Raw genomic sequence first — 16885 nt, 5'->3', positions numbered from 1 at the left:
ACAAGCAGTTATCAGGGAATACTATGAAAAATTATATGCCAACAAATTGGACAACTTAGAAGAAATGGACAAATTCCTGAACACACACTCACTACCAAAACTCACACGGGAAGAGAAAAAATCTGAACAGCCCCATAACTAGTGAAGAAATCCAATCAGTTATCAAAAATCTCCCAACAAATAAGAACCCTGGGACAGATGGCTTCCCTGGGGAATTCTACCAGACATTTAAAACAGGATTAATACCCATTCTTCTCAAGCTATTCCGAAAAATAAAAATCGAAGGAAAACTTCTAGACTCACTTTATGAAGCCAGCATCACTTTGATTCCCAAGCCAGAGACCCAGCAAAAAAATAGAACTACAGGCCAATATCCTTGATGAATACAGATGCAAAAATCCTCAACAAGATACTTGCAAATCGAATTCAACAGCACATAAAAAGAATTATCCACCAAGATCAAGTGGGATTCATTCCTGGGTTACAGGGCTGGTTCAACATTCGCAAATCAATCAATGTGATACATCATATCAATAAAAGAAAAGATAAAAACCATATGATCCTGTCAATAGATGCAGAAAAAGCATTTGACAAAATACAGCATCCCTTCTTAATAAAGACTCTTGAGAAAGTTGGGATAGAAGGAACCTACTTAAACATCATCAAAGCCATCTATGAGAAGCCCTCAGCTAACATCATCCTCAATGGGGAAAACCTTAGAGCTTTCCCCCTGAGACCAGGAACATGACAGGGATGTCCACTCTCCCCACTGTTGTTTAACATAGTGCTGGAAGTCCTAGGATCAGCCATCAGACAACAAAAGGAAATCAAAGGCATCAGAATTGGCAGAGAAGACGTCCGACTTTCACTTTTCGCAGATGATATGATACTCTACATAGAAAACCCGACAGACTCCACCAGAAGACTACTGGAACCGATCCAGGAATTCAGCAAAGTTGCAGGATATAAGAATATTCATTCTTAACCAGACCCTTGATAACTCTGAGCCACTGCTCTGGCTGCTCTTAAGGCACTTTTTTTTTTTAATATTTTTATTTTATTTCTAGGAGAGAGAGAGACAGTGTGAGCAGGGGAGGGTGAGAGAGAGAGGGAGTCACAGACTGAAACAGGCTCCAGGCTCTGAGCTGGCAGTCAGCACAGAGCCCGACGCGGGGCTCGAACCCACGAACCGCGAGACCATGACCTAAGCGAAAGTCGGACGCTTAACCGACTAAGCCACCCAGGCGCCCAAGGCACTTTTGAAATCTTTTAACATTAGGTGCTTCAATTCTGGGTTCCTAACCCCCCCCCACCCAAATAAAAGTGGGGCTCACTGTAGTACTTTTGCTAGTGGAGAGTAAAAGGCAACCGCAGGACCTCTTAATTCTCTGCTTAATTCATGTGAGGCACTTCCTGTGGGCAGGGGAGAGGTTAGGGCGTAATTTAACATGGGAGAAGCTGCAGTTTCGGCTGTGCACCATTGAGTGAGTTTTGCAGAAGAGCACGACACGTAGACATGCTCTTCTGTCCCTGTTCTGACCCTCACAGGTGAGCCTGACCCACAGCCAGCGGTGCTCCTGCCTGCCCGCTCTGCCCCCGGCCAGACCCCTGTGTCTCTTGCTTGGCCGCTGCACACCTTTGGCTGTTGAGCCCCAGCTGAGGCGCAGTTAGGATGGAACTATAAAGGGCATGCCCTGAGCTGCTCAGCTTGCAGGGAGGCTGGACTCCTGGTTCCCTTGTGCCAGAGTCTGTGTTTGAACAGAGCCACCAAGCTGCAAAGCATGTTTTACTTTCTTGCACAAACTAGGTTTTATTTAGCCAGAGGAAATGTCTGCCCTGTTCTCTTTTCTAATCTGGAGAACAGGTCAGACAGTAGAAAGTCCTGGGCTCTGAAGGCCTTGGCACTCAGGTTGTAGGACCCGGCAGCCCTCCCCCCTCTGCCAGGTAAGGAGGTCACAGGACAAAGGCAGCTGACCATTTTCACTCTGGTGGAAGCACCTGCAGAAGGCAGGAGTGGCTAGGTTAAGGGTCCTTTGTCCTCACGAGGGCCTGTTGGAACAAGGCTGGCTTGTTTAGTGCCATCAAGTCATCATTCTAGTGTCACCCTTTAGAAATAGATAGGACTGAGGCTTCCCATGGCCCAGGCGAAGCCCCCACATCTCTTCTATTATCCATGCATCCATCTGTTTATCCCAACCCATGCTTCAGGATTCTCTTCATGCTGCGTAACAGGCAGAGGTGGGACTCTTAAGGGGCTGGAGGAGCATTACCCAGAGATTTCCTGTTAATCTGAAAGAAATTCCCTGCTACCACTGACTTTTTGGTTTCCAGATAATTGGTGTCAAGGGTGTGCTTAGCCTATCATTTTGTAGACTGTACCAGTGCTTCATGAGCTCTAAGATGCACATGAATCCCCTAGGGATCTCATTAAACTGCTTACTCTGACTCAGCAGGTCCACGTAGGGCCCAGGAATGTGCATCCCTAACAAGCTCCCAGTGCTGCTGCTTCTCCTGGGACCACATTTTGAGGAGTCAGGCCCTAAAAACTTGTCCACACAAGAATTTTTTTCATTAGTGCTTCTCTTAGGTTTCAGGGAAGTGTGTGTTTGCCAAGTTAAAGTTGACTGAAGCCCGTTTGCAACTGGCAGTTGAGCCAATGGTGCCTGTTGTCGCCAGCTTTCAACATTGAACCCGCAGGGCCACGGGCACTGTTGGGGCCTCATTAGACTGTTGGCTTGTCAACACTGTGTTGACATGATTGAACCTGGGAACAGAAGATAAATAAAGCAGAGGGTATCATTTTTCCAGGGTCAATAAATACCATTTGGTTGGCCTAATTACCCTCTAATGAGGAGATGAGTCATCCGTTAAAATCCCAATACATTCACAGCTCTCTCTTCTCTTTTGTCTCCCTGTCTTTTGTTTGTGGGAATTGACCAGGTACATGGAAAAGCAGTGAAACACCTAAGATGCTTGGCACCACAGCAGAGCAAGTTCATGGTCCTGGGAGAATGAATAGACATACACAAATGTTACAAATCTCTTCATGTTTCAGATTCCATGCATTTGCGGAGAGAACAGAGTGTGTGGAATTTCCTGCATTTGCCTTAAAGGATGGTGACAGTGTAAATACTTGGAATTCAAGAAAACTGAAAGGAAAGCCCCCTCCAGGTACCTGGGATAGAAAAACAACAATAAACAACAACAACAATACAGTGTGGTTTACGTCTTAACGTTGGATTTTCTGTATGCTTAGGGAATAAAGCACTATGTAGGGACCAATGGTATCCTTTTCATTATTTATATGGTCCAGGGGCAGTTCATGATGTTAATGATGAGTTTGTCAGCCCAGCAACCAGGAATAAACTTATCACCCAGGGAAGTGGCCTAAGTAGTATGTGCTGAACCAATATGAGAACCTTCTGGAGATGTAGCCCTGATGTGTTGGTGCTGCACTTAGTTCCTGGTAAGGCAGAGCTGCTGTGCCCAGGTTAGCTGGATGCTGTGGTGAGGACCCCTGCGGTTCTTGGGGGTTTTCTATTGCCCCACCTATCCATGACAGCAGGGCTAGTAGACACATGCAGGATTGACCTGTCTGTTATAAGGGCTGGGCATGCACAGGAACCTCTGTGGAGGCAGAGTGAACCTCCCCCTTCATTCAAAGAGTGATCGGAGATTTAAAAGGCATAGGAAAGAGGTCACAAAATCAGTGAGATATAGCTTCAGAAAAAACAATGCTAGAAGGTTCTCAGAAAGCCAAGAGGTGGGACTTTTCTTTGGGGCTGATGACATGGCGAAGTGCCAAAGATACCAAGTGAGCTCTGCTGAGAAAAGCAGGGAAGGAAGCTCAGTGTTCGATTGTCAGGTGATGCGGCATGATGCTGTTGGAGGTCTGAAAAAGCCCATTGCCACCTCCACCCTCCTGCATTTGAAGTCATTGGTAGAGATTTCTAGCTTCAGCGTAAGGCAAGAACTACTCTCTGGGAGAAGAGAAGAGGCTGCAGGACACATCTGTGTGACAGGTTCCTCTCTTTATATAACGGTACTGCAGAGGCTCCCGAGAGAAGGGCCCTGTGCCTGAGGAGGACGCAGTTGTGGAAGGGGAAAGGTGGTCAGGTGGAGGCGAAGGCGAGGGGTCAAGTCACAAAGCCTGCCCCTGACATCCACTTTGTGGAGTCAGATTCTCAGTGTTCCATGGGAGCAGGGAAGAGTTTCCACTAGGTCTCACTGGCGGCCCTGCTTTAGGTAACTTATGCCCTTGTTCTGATGGTGAAGTGGATATCTCCAGGGAATTTGAGAAAATGCCGATTGTCAAGGGAGATTAATGGTAATCTAACAAAAACAGCTAATTCAGGATGTTTGCCACGCCTACTGAAAGCAATTTACAAGATTAAGCCTAGTGGGCAATGTTTCAATCAGGGTAAAGAATGTGAGATGTCCCAGTTCCCCAAGGCATGCCAATTTCTGTAAAGGGGTTTAATTTTGGCTTATGTGTTCCTTGGCAACTTAGTTATAAAGGGAAACCTATCTGGCTGGATAGTTTACATTTTCAGCAACTACCATCTTCCCAACCCTGTGAATCATACAAATTAAATTATAGATTAAAGCATTTTTTTAGAATGAAGTGCTCAGACTGTGGCCTGCCATTCTGATGCCATTTCAGCGATCCCACATTCTGAATCTGAGGAGAGAGCCCAAATCCTAAATATGTAGTCTTGTCTCCCCTATCCGTCACAGTGTCCCAGAAATGCCAACACATTGCATTTCTCCTCCTCAAAAACTGCCCAGAAATCCTTGACACACTCTTTTGGTTTGGAAAATATGTAGTTTCCAATCTGACCCAAGGCCTCAGAGGCAGATGTTCAGGCCTTCCTGCTCAGTTCCCTTTCCCCGTTTCCCACCACCGAGGTCCTGCATTTATCAGTATGAGTTTGCCTGGGCCCCTCTCCAGGCTGGGGAGGGAGGATCCCTCCTCAGGAGTTCATTGTGCCTCCTGTTGTATAGAAAGGAGGGACTGTCAAGTGAAGGGTTAGAGGGACACTGCTCAGAGAACTAACCCGGCAACTGGAAGAAATTTCCTACTGTTACCGACTTTCTGGATTCCAGATAATTGGCATGACTTACCATTACCTCGTGCACTATACCAATGCAGAAAAACTGTAAAGAATCNTGTAAAAAAAAAAAGAATCCTTTTAAAAATTGTAGTGAAATATACATAACATAAAATTTGTCATCTTAACTTTTTTTTTTAAGTGTGATTCAGAGGTGCTAAGTGCACTCACAGTGCTGTGCAGCCAGTCTCTTAGGCTCTTCTCCTCTGCAAATCTGTACCCATTAAAACTGCAAATCTCCATTCCCCTCCCCGAGCCCCTGGCATCTACTAGTCCACTGTCTCTGAATTTGGCTACTCTAGATAACCTCGTGTAAGTGGGATCATATAGCATCTGTCATTTTGTGGGTGGCTTATTTTACTTTAACCTGTGTCCTTAAGGTTCATCCATGTCATAGCATGCGTCAGAATTTCCTCCCTTTTGAAAGCCGAATAATATTCTCTTTCATGTATATACCACATTTTGTTTATCCATTTATCCATCCACGGACACTTGGGCTGCTTCTGCCCTTTGGCTGTTGTGCATGATGCTACTATGAACATGCACGTACAACTATCCCTTTGAGACTCTGCTTTCATTTCTTTGGGTATATACCCCAATGCAGAATTTCTGGATCACATATGCTAGTTCTATTTTTAACTTTTGTGGAACCTCCACATTATCTACCATAGTGGCTGCTCTGTTTTACATTTCTACCGACAGTGCATAGGTTTTCCACATCCTCACCAACATTTGTTATTTTCTGGTTTCGGGTTTGTTTAGTTTTTGGTTTTGGTTAGTAGCTATCCTAATGGGTGTGAAGTGGTATCTCGTTGTGGTTTTGCTTTGCATTTTCCTATTGATCTGTGATATTGAGCATCTTTTCATGTACTTGTTTAACATAATAGTGCAGTGTTTTAAAAGTTTGAAGTTAGTGCAAAATATCCATGGCAATCAGAGTGTCACGATTTTAAATAAAGACAGGCTTCTGCAATGATATGTTAGGTCATATAGGAGGCTAAGGTAAAGGGAAAAATGTACGCCTCTGTACATGTTTTATTTCTTTATTTATTAATATTTATTTTTGAGAGAAAGAGTGTGAGTTGGGGGGGCGGAGAGAGGGGGAGACACAGAGTTCAAACCAGGTTCCAGGCTCTGAGCTGTCAGCACAGAGCCCGATGCAGGGCTTGAACTTGCAAACCGCGAGACCGTGACCTGAGCTGAAGTCGGACGCTTAACCTACTGAGCCACCAGGTGCCCAATGTACATGTTTTAATTTACTATTTTCAATGATTGTTTCCGGGTTATTAAAGTAGTTGAAAATATTGAAGAATTGAAACATAGGTATAATGGAATGACATTATTTTAAATTCAAGTGTTTGGGGAATACATTCATAGCTTTTGCTGAAGTTTTATATTCACCAAGCATGGTACTACTCACTTGGTCCTGCCCTACCTTATAACCTCACTTTTGCACAGGGTCCCTACTTTCTAGCCCTGTCCCAATGTTTGTTGCCATTTTAGAGCAACACATATTCACTCTCAATTGAGCCCTCAAAGATACCTCTCCTGCTGCCTTTGCTTGGGTTTCTCTGTCCCCTCTGCATATACGTTACCTTCCTGAGGACTCTTTCCTGACTCTCCTCTCCACTCTGTTCTCTCAGACTGCTTCTGAGGCATCTATCTGCTCGTGGCTTATGAGTCACTGATGACAAGACAGCCTCTTTTAGTCACAGTTTGGGAAGGGTCCAGAAACCAGGGCAGGCAAGAATCTCTTTTCCCAAACTCTGATATGAAAGATATCTCAGTTAAAAATTTCATAATCAGATTTTTTATTACCATCTCACTCCCATTCTTTTTTTTAACACATTAGGGGAGAATGTGCTATTCCCCTGCTGTGGATATCCCCAGCAACCAGCAAGTACAGAGTAGTGACAAAGGGAAAGTGTGTGTATGCACATGGACGTGTGTGTGTGTGTGTGTGTGTGTGTGTGTGTGTAGGGGGCAATGGTCATATTGCAAAAGTCATGACATGATCTTGGCCATCCACATTTCCTGAAGCAAATCTCCGTTTCAAGAAAGGAATGGTTTGTCACCTTCAAAAGGATAGGCCTAGACCACTGGCCAGCATTGGACTCTCAGGACATCGGTAGCAATGGGCTGGGTGGAATAACCTCAGGCTCCCAGGAGTTGGGTGTGGGAATTTGGGCACTGAGTAGACTTCTTAACTTTCACGTCTAGGGATGACTTCCTGCCTTAGGGAGTCTGCTTCCTCCCAATCCAGGCTCTGTCCTGTATAGGAATGCTTCATGTCCCTTGAATGGGTTCTCCTCATTGGGGAAAACAGGATCTTTGGTTTAGATTTAGGAATTATGGGAAACTTAATCTGGCAAATGATGCCGACCTAGAGCTTTAGTTTTGTGCATTGTCACAGCCATCTTCCTCCTTGGCTTTCTGCCCAGAGTTGGCTGGGTCCCTGCTCATGTTTACACTTATGGGGCATAGTGCAGCCAGCACTCTCCTCTCCTGTGTTTTTCTCCATGTAGTGTCTTTGCCTCTTTCTCTCTTTGTTCTGGGCTTGACTTTCTACTGGAGAAGAGGAGAGGATTCCAACAGAGCCTAATTACTGTGGGGCCAGAGTGATGCTGCCTTCTAGAGCTCTTCTGAGCCACCCAGCCCCCCTGCAGCTTGACTTCCCTCCCAGTTAATGAGCATGGATTCTCTTCATGGTCTTTGTATATCACGAAATATTCATCTCATCCATAAGCAAAATAAAACAGAGGTGTTTGAGATTCCCTGAACTCTAGGCATTTTTTATTTATTTATTTATTTATTTATTTATTTATTTATTTATTTANATTCCATGGTATAGATAAACCACATCTTCTTGATCCATTCATCTGATGATGGACACTTAGGCTCTTTCCATGTTTTAGCTATTGTGGAGAGTGCTGCTATGAACATTGGGGTACATGTGCTCCTATGCCTCAGCATTTCTGTATCCCTTGGGTAAATTCCTAGCAGTGCTATTGCTGGGTCATAGGGGAGTTCTATTGTTAGTTTACTCTAGGCATTTTTTGAAGAAAAGATTCCTCTCCAGGACTGGGCAATACTTTAATTGCTCTTGCCTGGACCAGTCTTCCCCTCCCCAACATTCTCCTGGCATGTGCACCAGACTATCTCCTTGATGGCAGGTCAAGGTGTGGGCTGGATAGCAGGTAGCAGGGTGTTCTTGTCTTGGTGGCTGATTCTTAGGGAATCGGTAGACTTTAGCTTTCTAACCTAAATGTGGCAGCCAGGGCTTGACAGCAGTGACAGGCTTCATTCTGCCCTGGCTGGTAGGGCTTCTGCTGGTGCTGCTGAAATAGTTCTTTCTTCAGAGTCTGAAATGGAGGGCTGAAAAAAAGTCACCTCCCATGTCCCTGTTTCCGGGCATTCTTGGGGAATCAGGGAAACTCATTGTCTAAGCAAACTCCAAGTGGCCTCTCAGCTGATCACTTTGTTTCTGACCTGGACTTAAAAGTATTCTGTGGTATTCTTTCAAACTCGGTCTCATCTCACGCCAGTAGTGTCCCCCAAGTCTGCAGTGACTTCCAACAGGCCACACCTTATTTGCACATCGGTTTCCAATGGTTACAGCCATCCACTAGAGATGAATTGGCTCCAGTGTAATGCTTGTATGGGAGACACTGCCCACTTCAGAGAAGTCCCTAATGTCACATATGAAAGTCTGGTCACAAAAGCAAGGTTGGTCATATTCTTTGATTTCTAGAATTCAGTCTAATTTTTGATTCTAGGGCCCCTCTATCCTAGCATAGTGGTAGGAAATTAACCTCAGTTATTTTCAGGGTCCCCTTCCTGAGCTTTTCCCAAGGTTTAGAGATTGTAGGCAGTGCTAAGAAACCCCTCAGGGGAGAGCTGTAGTTATTGGACATCTGTTCCTGCACATCATCCATACATACCCATTAGACCTGTCTTATAGCCACTCCAGGTCGACCAGTTCTCTACTGCTCCCATACTGGGCTTTGGATGTGGGAGTCTTTTGTAGACCCTGCCCTACCACACTGGATTCACCATGTACCTTCCAGGGGTCTGCAGAGATGTGCCCATCTTCTCCTGGGATCCTCTCCTCTTCTGCCCCCAAACTAAGGGCAATTTCCTAATCTGGGACAACTCCTGTCTCCCTTCTGCTTCTTCAAAGCTAGCTGCTCTCTAAACCCTCTATAGGAGGTTAGGCTTCAAAAGAAACAGCCAGAATGTCTTGCTGGCTTTTTTGTCTTTCTGCCTTGCCTCCTTTAGGGCAATTTGCAACGTGCCTGATATCTGCTTGAATATGGAGGGAGGGTGTAGAACAGGAAAAACAGGGAGAACAGATCACCATCACAAAATACGATCCAATGACATGCATGAATGTGACCTTCTATAAAGGTCAAGTGTTAACCTAACACTAGGATAGCTTTTCTGTGGAGGTGGAGATCCCTGAGATCATATAACTGGTTACCTTTTTTTTTTTTTTAAGTTTTGTAAAATAACTCTTCAGGAATAGATGCTGGAGAATGAAAAATGGAGAGTTTCTATGCTGTTAAAGTTGGTGGCACATGTAGATCTAGAGCTTCTTTGTCCAGTAACAGAAGCCACTGGCCACATGTGACTATTGAACACTTGAAATACGTTGAGTCCAATTTGATATGCGCTGTAAGTGTAAATTACACACTGGATTTCAAAGACCTAGTATTAAAATAATTTTTAATATAGATTATATATCAAAATGATAATATGGATATGTCAGGCTATAGCAAATATATTAACAAATTCACTTGTTGCTTTTTTCCTTCTAAAATGTGGCTATTAGAAAATTTGAAATTATACATGTGGCTCTCATCATATGTTCATTGTCAAGTGCTGCTCTACAGCCACACTAGCTGGCCCTGTCACTTAAATAGATACGTAACTTGAGGCAAGTATTTAACCTTTCTGCTTCCTGTTCCTCATCTACAAAATGGCGATAATAGTTGTTAATATTCTAGTATATTATCTGTGTTAAATGATGAAGAGGCAGAGAGGAATAAGGCACTGTCCTGTGTTCTAGGAACTTAAATGCAGTAGAATCAAGAGTCCTGGCTTTGGAGTCAGACCTGAGTTTGGATTTATCACTTAGCTGCATGATTTTAGTTAAGGTACTTAACTAATCTGAGCTTTAGCTTACTTATTTATGAATGAGGATAATGGTGTTTACTGTGTGTGTGTGTGTGTGTGTGTGTGTGTGTTCAACAGTGTTTTATACAGCACCTGGCACATAGCTGACCAGTCAATAAATTATGGGTGCTTTTATGCCTAACTCTCATCATCCAGCAGGTTACCCTGCTGTTATTACCTCTGGGTAAGCAACTTAAAGACTAAATTTTTATTTTCTTCTGTTATGCTAATTCTAATGTTTGTTTTAGTTTTATTTCTATCATTAAATAGATTCAGTTCTCACTTGTAGTTCATTTGCTTTGGTTTCTCAAGCCATCTCTTGATTGGCTGAAGTCCTAGTAGTTTCCTCAAGGGAGAATCACAAGAGCAATAGTCCCAGGGTTTTCGAATGTTCTTTTCTGTAGCTTCTTAAAGGGCAGCTTGGCTGGGTAGAAAGCTCTTGGCTCTTTCTTTTCCCTTTGAGTGTGGTTTGACTTGTGCTGCAGTGTCTTCTATTGCATGCTGCCGAGGAGAAACCTGAAGGCGGCTTGATTTTTTCTTTTCTGAGTGACTTTATCTTTTTGCCTGGTTGCACAGGGATTGTTTTTATTCCCAGCTTTATTGAGATATAATTGACATATGACATTGTGTACGTTTAAGATATACAGTACAATGATTTGATACACATATATGTTGCAAACTGATTACCATAGTAAGATTAGTAAATGCATCTATCACCTTACATAATTACCATTTATTTTTTTGTGGTACCAACATTTAAGATTTACTGTCTTAGCAACTTTCAGGTATATTCTACAGTGTTGTTAACTACAGTCACCAGCTGCACATTACATCCCCAGAACTTAACTCACCTAATAATTGGACGTTTGGGCTTTTTGACCAGCATCTCTTTATTTCCTCCATTAAGCCCTTGGCAACTACCACTCTACTCTCTGTTTCTAGCAGTTCGTGTGTGTGTGTGTATGGGTGTGTGTGTGTGTTATGATTCCACACGTGAGATCATACCTTATCTTATTTCACTTAATGTAATACCCTCAAGGTCCATCAGTGTTGTTGCAAATGATAAGATTTCCTTCTTTCTTATGGCTGAATAATATTTCATTAAGATAATCTGTTTCATCTATGTCTATATTTTCACCTCACATCTTCTTTATCCATTTATCTGTTAATGGACACAGGTTGTTTCCATGTCTTGGCTGTTGTGAATAATGCTGCAGCAAACATGGGGATGCAGATGCCTCTTCAAGATAGGAATTTCACCTCCTTGGTTAAATTTATTCCCAAGTATTTTATTATTTTTGATGATGGAATTGTTTTTTAATTTCTCTGATGGTTTGTTGTTAGGATATAGAAATGCAACGATTTTTTGTGTGTTGATTTTGTATCCTGCAAAGTTTACTGAATTCATTTATTCTAACAGTTTTTTGGTGGGATCTTTAGGGTTTTCTTTATATATATAAGATTATATCATCTGCAATCAGAGGCAGTTTTACTTCTTCCTTTATGATTTGGATGTTCTTTCTTTCTTTCTTTCTCTCTCTCTCTCTCTCTCTCTCTCTCCTTCTTCTTCTTCTTCCTCTTCCTCCTCCTCCTCCTTTTTTTCTTTTTTTTTTTTTTTTTGCCTGATTGCTCTGCCTAAGATTTCCAATACTTTGTTGAGTATGAGAGGTGAAGGTGGGAATTCTTGTCTTCTTCCTGACCTTGGTGGGAAAGCTTTCAACTTTTCATTTTCTGTATGATGTTAGCTGTGGATTTTTTTGTTTATGGGCTTTATTATGTTAAGATGTGTTCCTGATATACCCAATTTGTCAAGAGTTCATTTCCTGGTCCATGAAAGGATTTTGAATTTTGTCAAATGTTTTTCTGCATCTATTGAAAAGATATATAATTTTTTTATCCTTCGTTCTATTAACGTGGTGTATCACACTGATTTGCATATGTTGAACCATCCTTGCATCCCAGGGATAAATATTTTTGGGTCATGGTGTATGATCCTTTTAATGTGCTGTTTAATTCCGTTTGGTAGTATTTTGTTAAGAATTTTTGCATATAACACACTTAACAGAGATAGTGTGTTCCCTTCAACTTTTTTTTGAGGAGTTTGAGAAGAAATGGTATTAATTCTTTAATGTTTGGTAAAATTCACCAGTGAAATCATCTGGTCTTGGACTTTTCTGTATTAAGAGATTTTTGATTACTGATTCAATCTTCTTACTTGTTACTGGTCTCTTTGGATTTTCTATTTCTTCATGATTCAGTTTCAGTAGGTTGGAATTTATTATCTAGTTTGTTGGTGTTCATATTAGTCTCTTATAATCCTTTGCATACCTGTTGTGTCAGTTGTAACTTTTCTTTCATTTCTGATGTTATTTGTTTGATTCTCTTTTTATCTCAGTCTAGCTAAAAGTTTGTTAATTTTGTTTATTATTTAAAAACCAGCTCTGAGATTTTGTTGATCTTTTCTGTTGTTTGTGTGGTCTCCATTGTATTTATTTCTGCTCTAATCTATGTTACTTCTGCTAGCTTTGGGCTTAGTTCTTTTTCTAGTTCCTTGAGATATAAATTTCAGTTGCTCATTTGTGATCCTTCTTTTTTTCCCCTTTTAATGTAGGTGTTGCTATTAATTTTTCTCTTAGACCAGCTTTTGCTGCAAGCCATAAATTTTGATATGTTGTTTCATTTTCCTTTCAAGATATTTTTTCATTTCCCTTTGACTTCTTCTTTGACTCATTTTATTCAGGAGTGTGTTGTTTGACTTCCACACATTTGTTAATTTTCCAGTTTTCTCCTGTTAGTAAGTTAGTAAGTCCTATGTATCAATAATAATATTAGGTATTTGATCTTAAGATAGAGGTCAAGTCCAATGTTTCCTTCTTGTTCTGTTTGGGTGATCCATCCAATTGCTGAATGTGGGGCATTGATGTCCTGTTACTACATTGTTGTCTGTTTCTTCCTTCAGTTTTGTGAATATCTGGTTTAAATATTTAGGTACTCCTATGTTGAATGCATATATATTTATAATTGTAATAGCCTTTTGATGAATTGATCCCTTTATCATTATATAGTGACTTTCTTTGTCTCTTGTGACTGATTTTGATTAAAAGTCTATTTTATCTGGGGCACCTTGGTGGCTCAGTCAGTTAAGTGTCTGACTTCGGCTCAGGTCTTGATCTCACAGGTTCGTGAATTCAAGTCCCACATCCAGCTCTGCCCTGATGGTACAGAGCCTGCTCCAGATCTTCTGACTCCCTCTCTCTCTGCTCTCCCCTCATCGCACATGTGCTCTCTCTCTCTCTCAAAACTAAATAAACATTTTAAAAAAAGTCTATTTTATCTAAGTAAAGCCACTCTATCTCCTTTGGTTATCATTTGCAATGAATGTCTTTTCTTATCTTTTCACTTTCAACCTATCTATGTCCTTAAAGCTAAAGTGAGTCTCTTATAGGCAGCATGTTGTTAGATTTTGTGTGTGGTTTTTTAAAAATATTCAGCCACTTTGTGTCTTTTGATCGAATAATTTAGCCTCTTATTAAAGCTTAGCATAATTATTCATAGATAAGGGCTTACTATTGTAAGTATTTTCCTATTTCTTGTTTCCTATTTTTTTAGCTTCCTTTGTTCCTTTGTTCTTATTCTACTGTCTTAAGACTATTTTTTGTAGTGGTATGCTTTAATTCCTTTATCTTTCTCTTTTATGTAACTACTATAAATAGTTTTGGTGGTTACCATGAGGTTTACAAAAAATAAAACATTTTGTAAATATCACAGTCTATTTTAAGCTGATAACAAGTTACCTTCAATTGCATATAAAAACTCAACAGTTTTAGTTCTCTCCCCACATATACTACGATGTCACACTTCACATCTTTTTATATTGTACATCTATTAACAAATTATTATAGTTACTTTTAATACTGTTTTTTAATTTTTATACTAGAGATAGAAGTTATTTACATACCATCATTACAGTATTAGAGTATTCTGAATTTATATTATCTTTTTAGATTAAAACTTTTATTTTTTTATTAATTTTTTCTTTCATAGTTTATTGTCAAGTTGGTTTCCATATAACACCCAGGGCTCATCCCAACAAGTGCCCTCCTCCATGCCCATCACCCCCCTTCCCCTCACCCCCACCTCCATTAGCCCTCAGTTTGTTCTCAGTATTAAAGAGTCTCTCATGGTTTACCTCCCTCCCTCTCCCCAACTATTTTTCCCTTTCTCCTCCCTCATGGTCCTCTGTTAAGTTTCTCCTGTTCCACTTATAAGTGAAAACATATGGTATCTGTCTTTCTCTGCCTGACTTATTTCACTCAGCATAACACCCTCAAGTTCCATCCATGTTGCTACAAAAGGCCAGATTTCATTTTTTCTCCTTGCCATGTAGTATTCCATTGTATAGATAAACCACATCTTATTGATCTATTCGTCTGTTGATGGACACTTAGGCTCTTTCCATGATTTGGCTATTGTTGAGAGTGCTGTGATGAACATTGGGGTGCATGTGCCCCTATGCATCAGCATTTCTATATCCCTTGGGTAAATTTCTAGCAGTGTTATTGCTGGGCCATAGGGGACTTCTATTGTTAATTTTCTGAGGAACCTCCACACTGTTTTCCAGAGGGGCTGCACCAGTTTACATTCCCAGCAACAGTGTAGGAGGGTGCCCATTTCTCCACATCCTCGCAAACATCTGTAGTCTCCTGATTTGTTCATTTTAGCCACTCTGACCGGCATGAGGTGGTATCTCAGTGTGGTTTTGATTTGTATTTCCCTGATGAGGAGGGATGCTGAGCATCGTTTCATGTGTCTGTTGGCCATCTGGATGTTCTCTTTGGAGAAGTGTCTGTTCATGTCTTCTGCCCATTTCTTCACTGGATTATTTGTTTTTCGGGTGTGGCGTTTGATGAGTTCCTTATAACTAGACCTTTATCTGATATGTCATTTGGCAACTATCTTTTCCTATTCTGTCAGTTGCCTATTAGCTTTATTGATTGTTTTCTTTGCCATGCAGAAGCTTTTTATCTTGATGAGGTCCCAGTAATTCATTTTTACTCTTGATTCCCTTGCCTTTGGGGATGTGTTAAGTAAGAAATTGCTGTGGTGGAGGTCAAGGAGGTTGTTTCCTGCTTTCTCCTCTACGGTTTTGATGGTTTCCTGTCTCACATTCAGGTCTTTTATCCATTTTTTGAGTTTATTTTTGTGTATGGTGTGAGAAAGTGATCAAGTTTCATTCTTTTGCACGTTGCTGTCCAGTTCTCCCAGCACCATCTTTTAAAGAGGCTGTCTTTTTTCATTGGATATTCTTTCCTGCTTTGTCAAAGATTAATTGGTCATTCATTTGTGGGTCCAATTCTGAGTTCTCTATTCTATTCCATTGGTCTATGTGTCTTTTTTCTGCCAGTACCATACTGTCTTGATGATTACAGCTTTATAATAGTGGCTAAAGTCTGGGATTGTGATGCCTCCTGTTTTGGTTTTTTTCTTCCATATGACTTTGGCTATTCAGGGTCTTTTGTGGTCCCATACAAATTTTAGGATAGTTTGTTCTAGCTTTGAGAAAAATGCTGGTGCAATTTTGATTGGGATTGTATTGAATGTGTAGATTGCTTCGGGTAGTAATGACATTTTAACAATATTTATTCTTCCAATCCATGAGCATGGAATGTTTTTCTATTTCTTTATCTTCTTCAATTTCCTTCATAAGTTTTCTATAGTTTTCATCATACAGATCTTTTATATTTTTGGTTAGGTTTATGCCTAGGTATTTTATGGTTTTTTTGTGCAGTTGTGAATGGGATCAGTTTCTTGATTTCTCTTTCTGTTGCTTCATTATTGGTGTATAAAAATGCAACCAATTTCTGTACATTGATACTGTACCCTATGACTTTGCTGAATTCATAGATCAGTTCTAGTAGGCTTCTGGTGGTGTCTGTTGGCTTTTCCATGTAGAGTAGCATGTCGTCTGCGAAAAGTGAAAGTTTGACTTCTTCTTTGCCAGTTCGGATGCCTTTTATTTCCTTTTGTTGTCTGAGGGCTGATGCTAGGACTTCCAGCACTATTAGAGTATTCTGATTTTAATTAAATATTTACCTTTACCAGTGAGTATCAGACTTTTATATGTTTTTGTATTGTTACTTAGTGTCCTTTCATTACAACTTGAAGAACTCCCTTTAGCATTTCTGCAAAGCAGGTGTAATAGTGATGAATTTCCTTAGCTTTTGTTTGTCTAGGAATGTCTTTATCTCTCCTTCATTTTTGAAGAACAGTTTTCCTGGATATAATATGCTTGGTTGGTAGTTTTTTCTTTCAGCACTTTGAATATTTTATCTCAAATCCTCCTGGACTGCAAGGTTTCTGCAGAGAAATCCACTAATAGCTTTATGGAGTTCCCTTGAATTATCAAGTCATTTTCCTCTTGGTGCTTTCAAAATTCTCTCCTGGTCTTTGAGTCTCTACATTTTTATTATAACATGTCTCAGAGTAATCTTTGGGTTGATCTTGCCTAGAGTTCTTTGAGCTTCCTGTACCTGATGTCCATGTCTCTCCCTAGATTTGGGAAGTTTTCAGCTATTATTTCTTTAAATCATTTTTCTGTC

At 40.9% G+C, this 16885-nt stretch overlaps 1 protein-coding gene across 1 annotated transcript in view; it reads left to right on the top strand.

Annotated features, from left to right (window-relative positions):
• Positions 1 to 16885, top strand: part of VWA3B (von Willebrand factor A domain containing 3B) — a 208443-nt gene that overhangs the window by 28882 nt on the left and 162676 nt on the right. Inside the window, exon 7 of the mRNA XM_077749344.1 lies at positions 3056 to 3171. Within this exon, the coding sequence (XP_077605470.1) occupies positions 3056 to 3171 (116 nt within the window). The remainder of the gene's footprint in view (positions 1 to 3055; positions 3172 to 16885) is intronic.

This window comes from Crocuta crocuta, unplaced genomic scaffold (assembly GCF_008692635.1).
Source record: "Crocuta crocuta isolate KB4526 unplaced genomic scaffold, BGI_CrCroc_1.0 scaffold118, whole genome shotgun sequence".
Taxonomy (NCBI): domain Eukaryota; kingdom Metazoa; phylum Chordata; class Mammalia; order Carnivora; family Hyaenidae; genus Crocuta; species Crocuta crocuta.
This window is presented reverse-complemented; position numbering and strand designations above follow the sequence as displayed.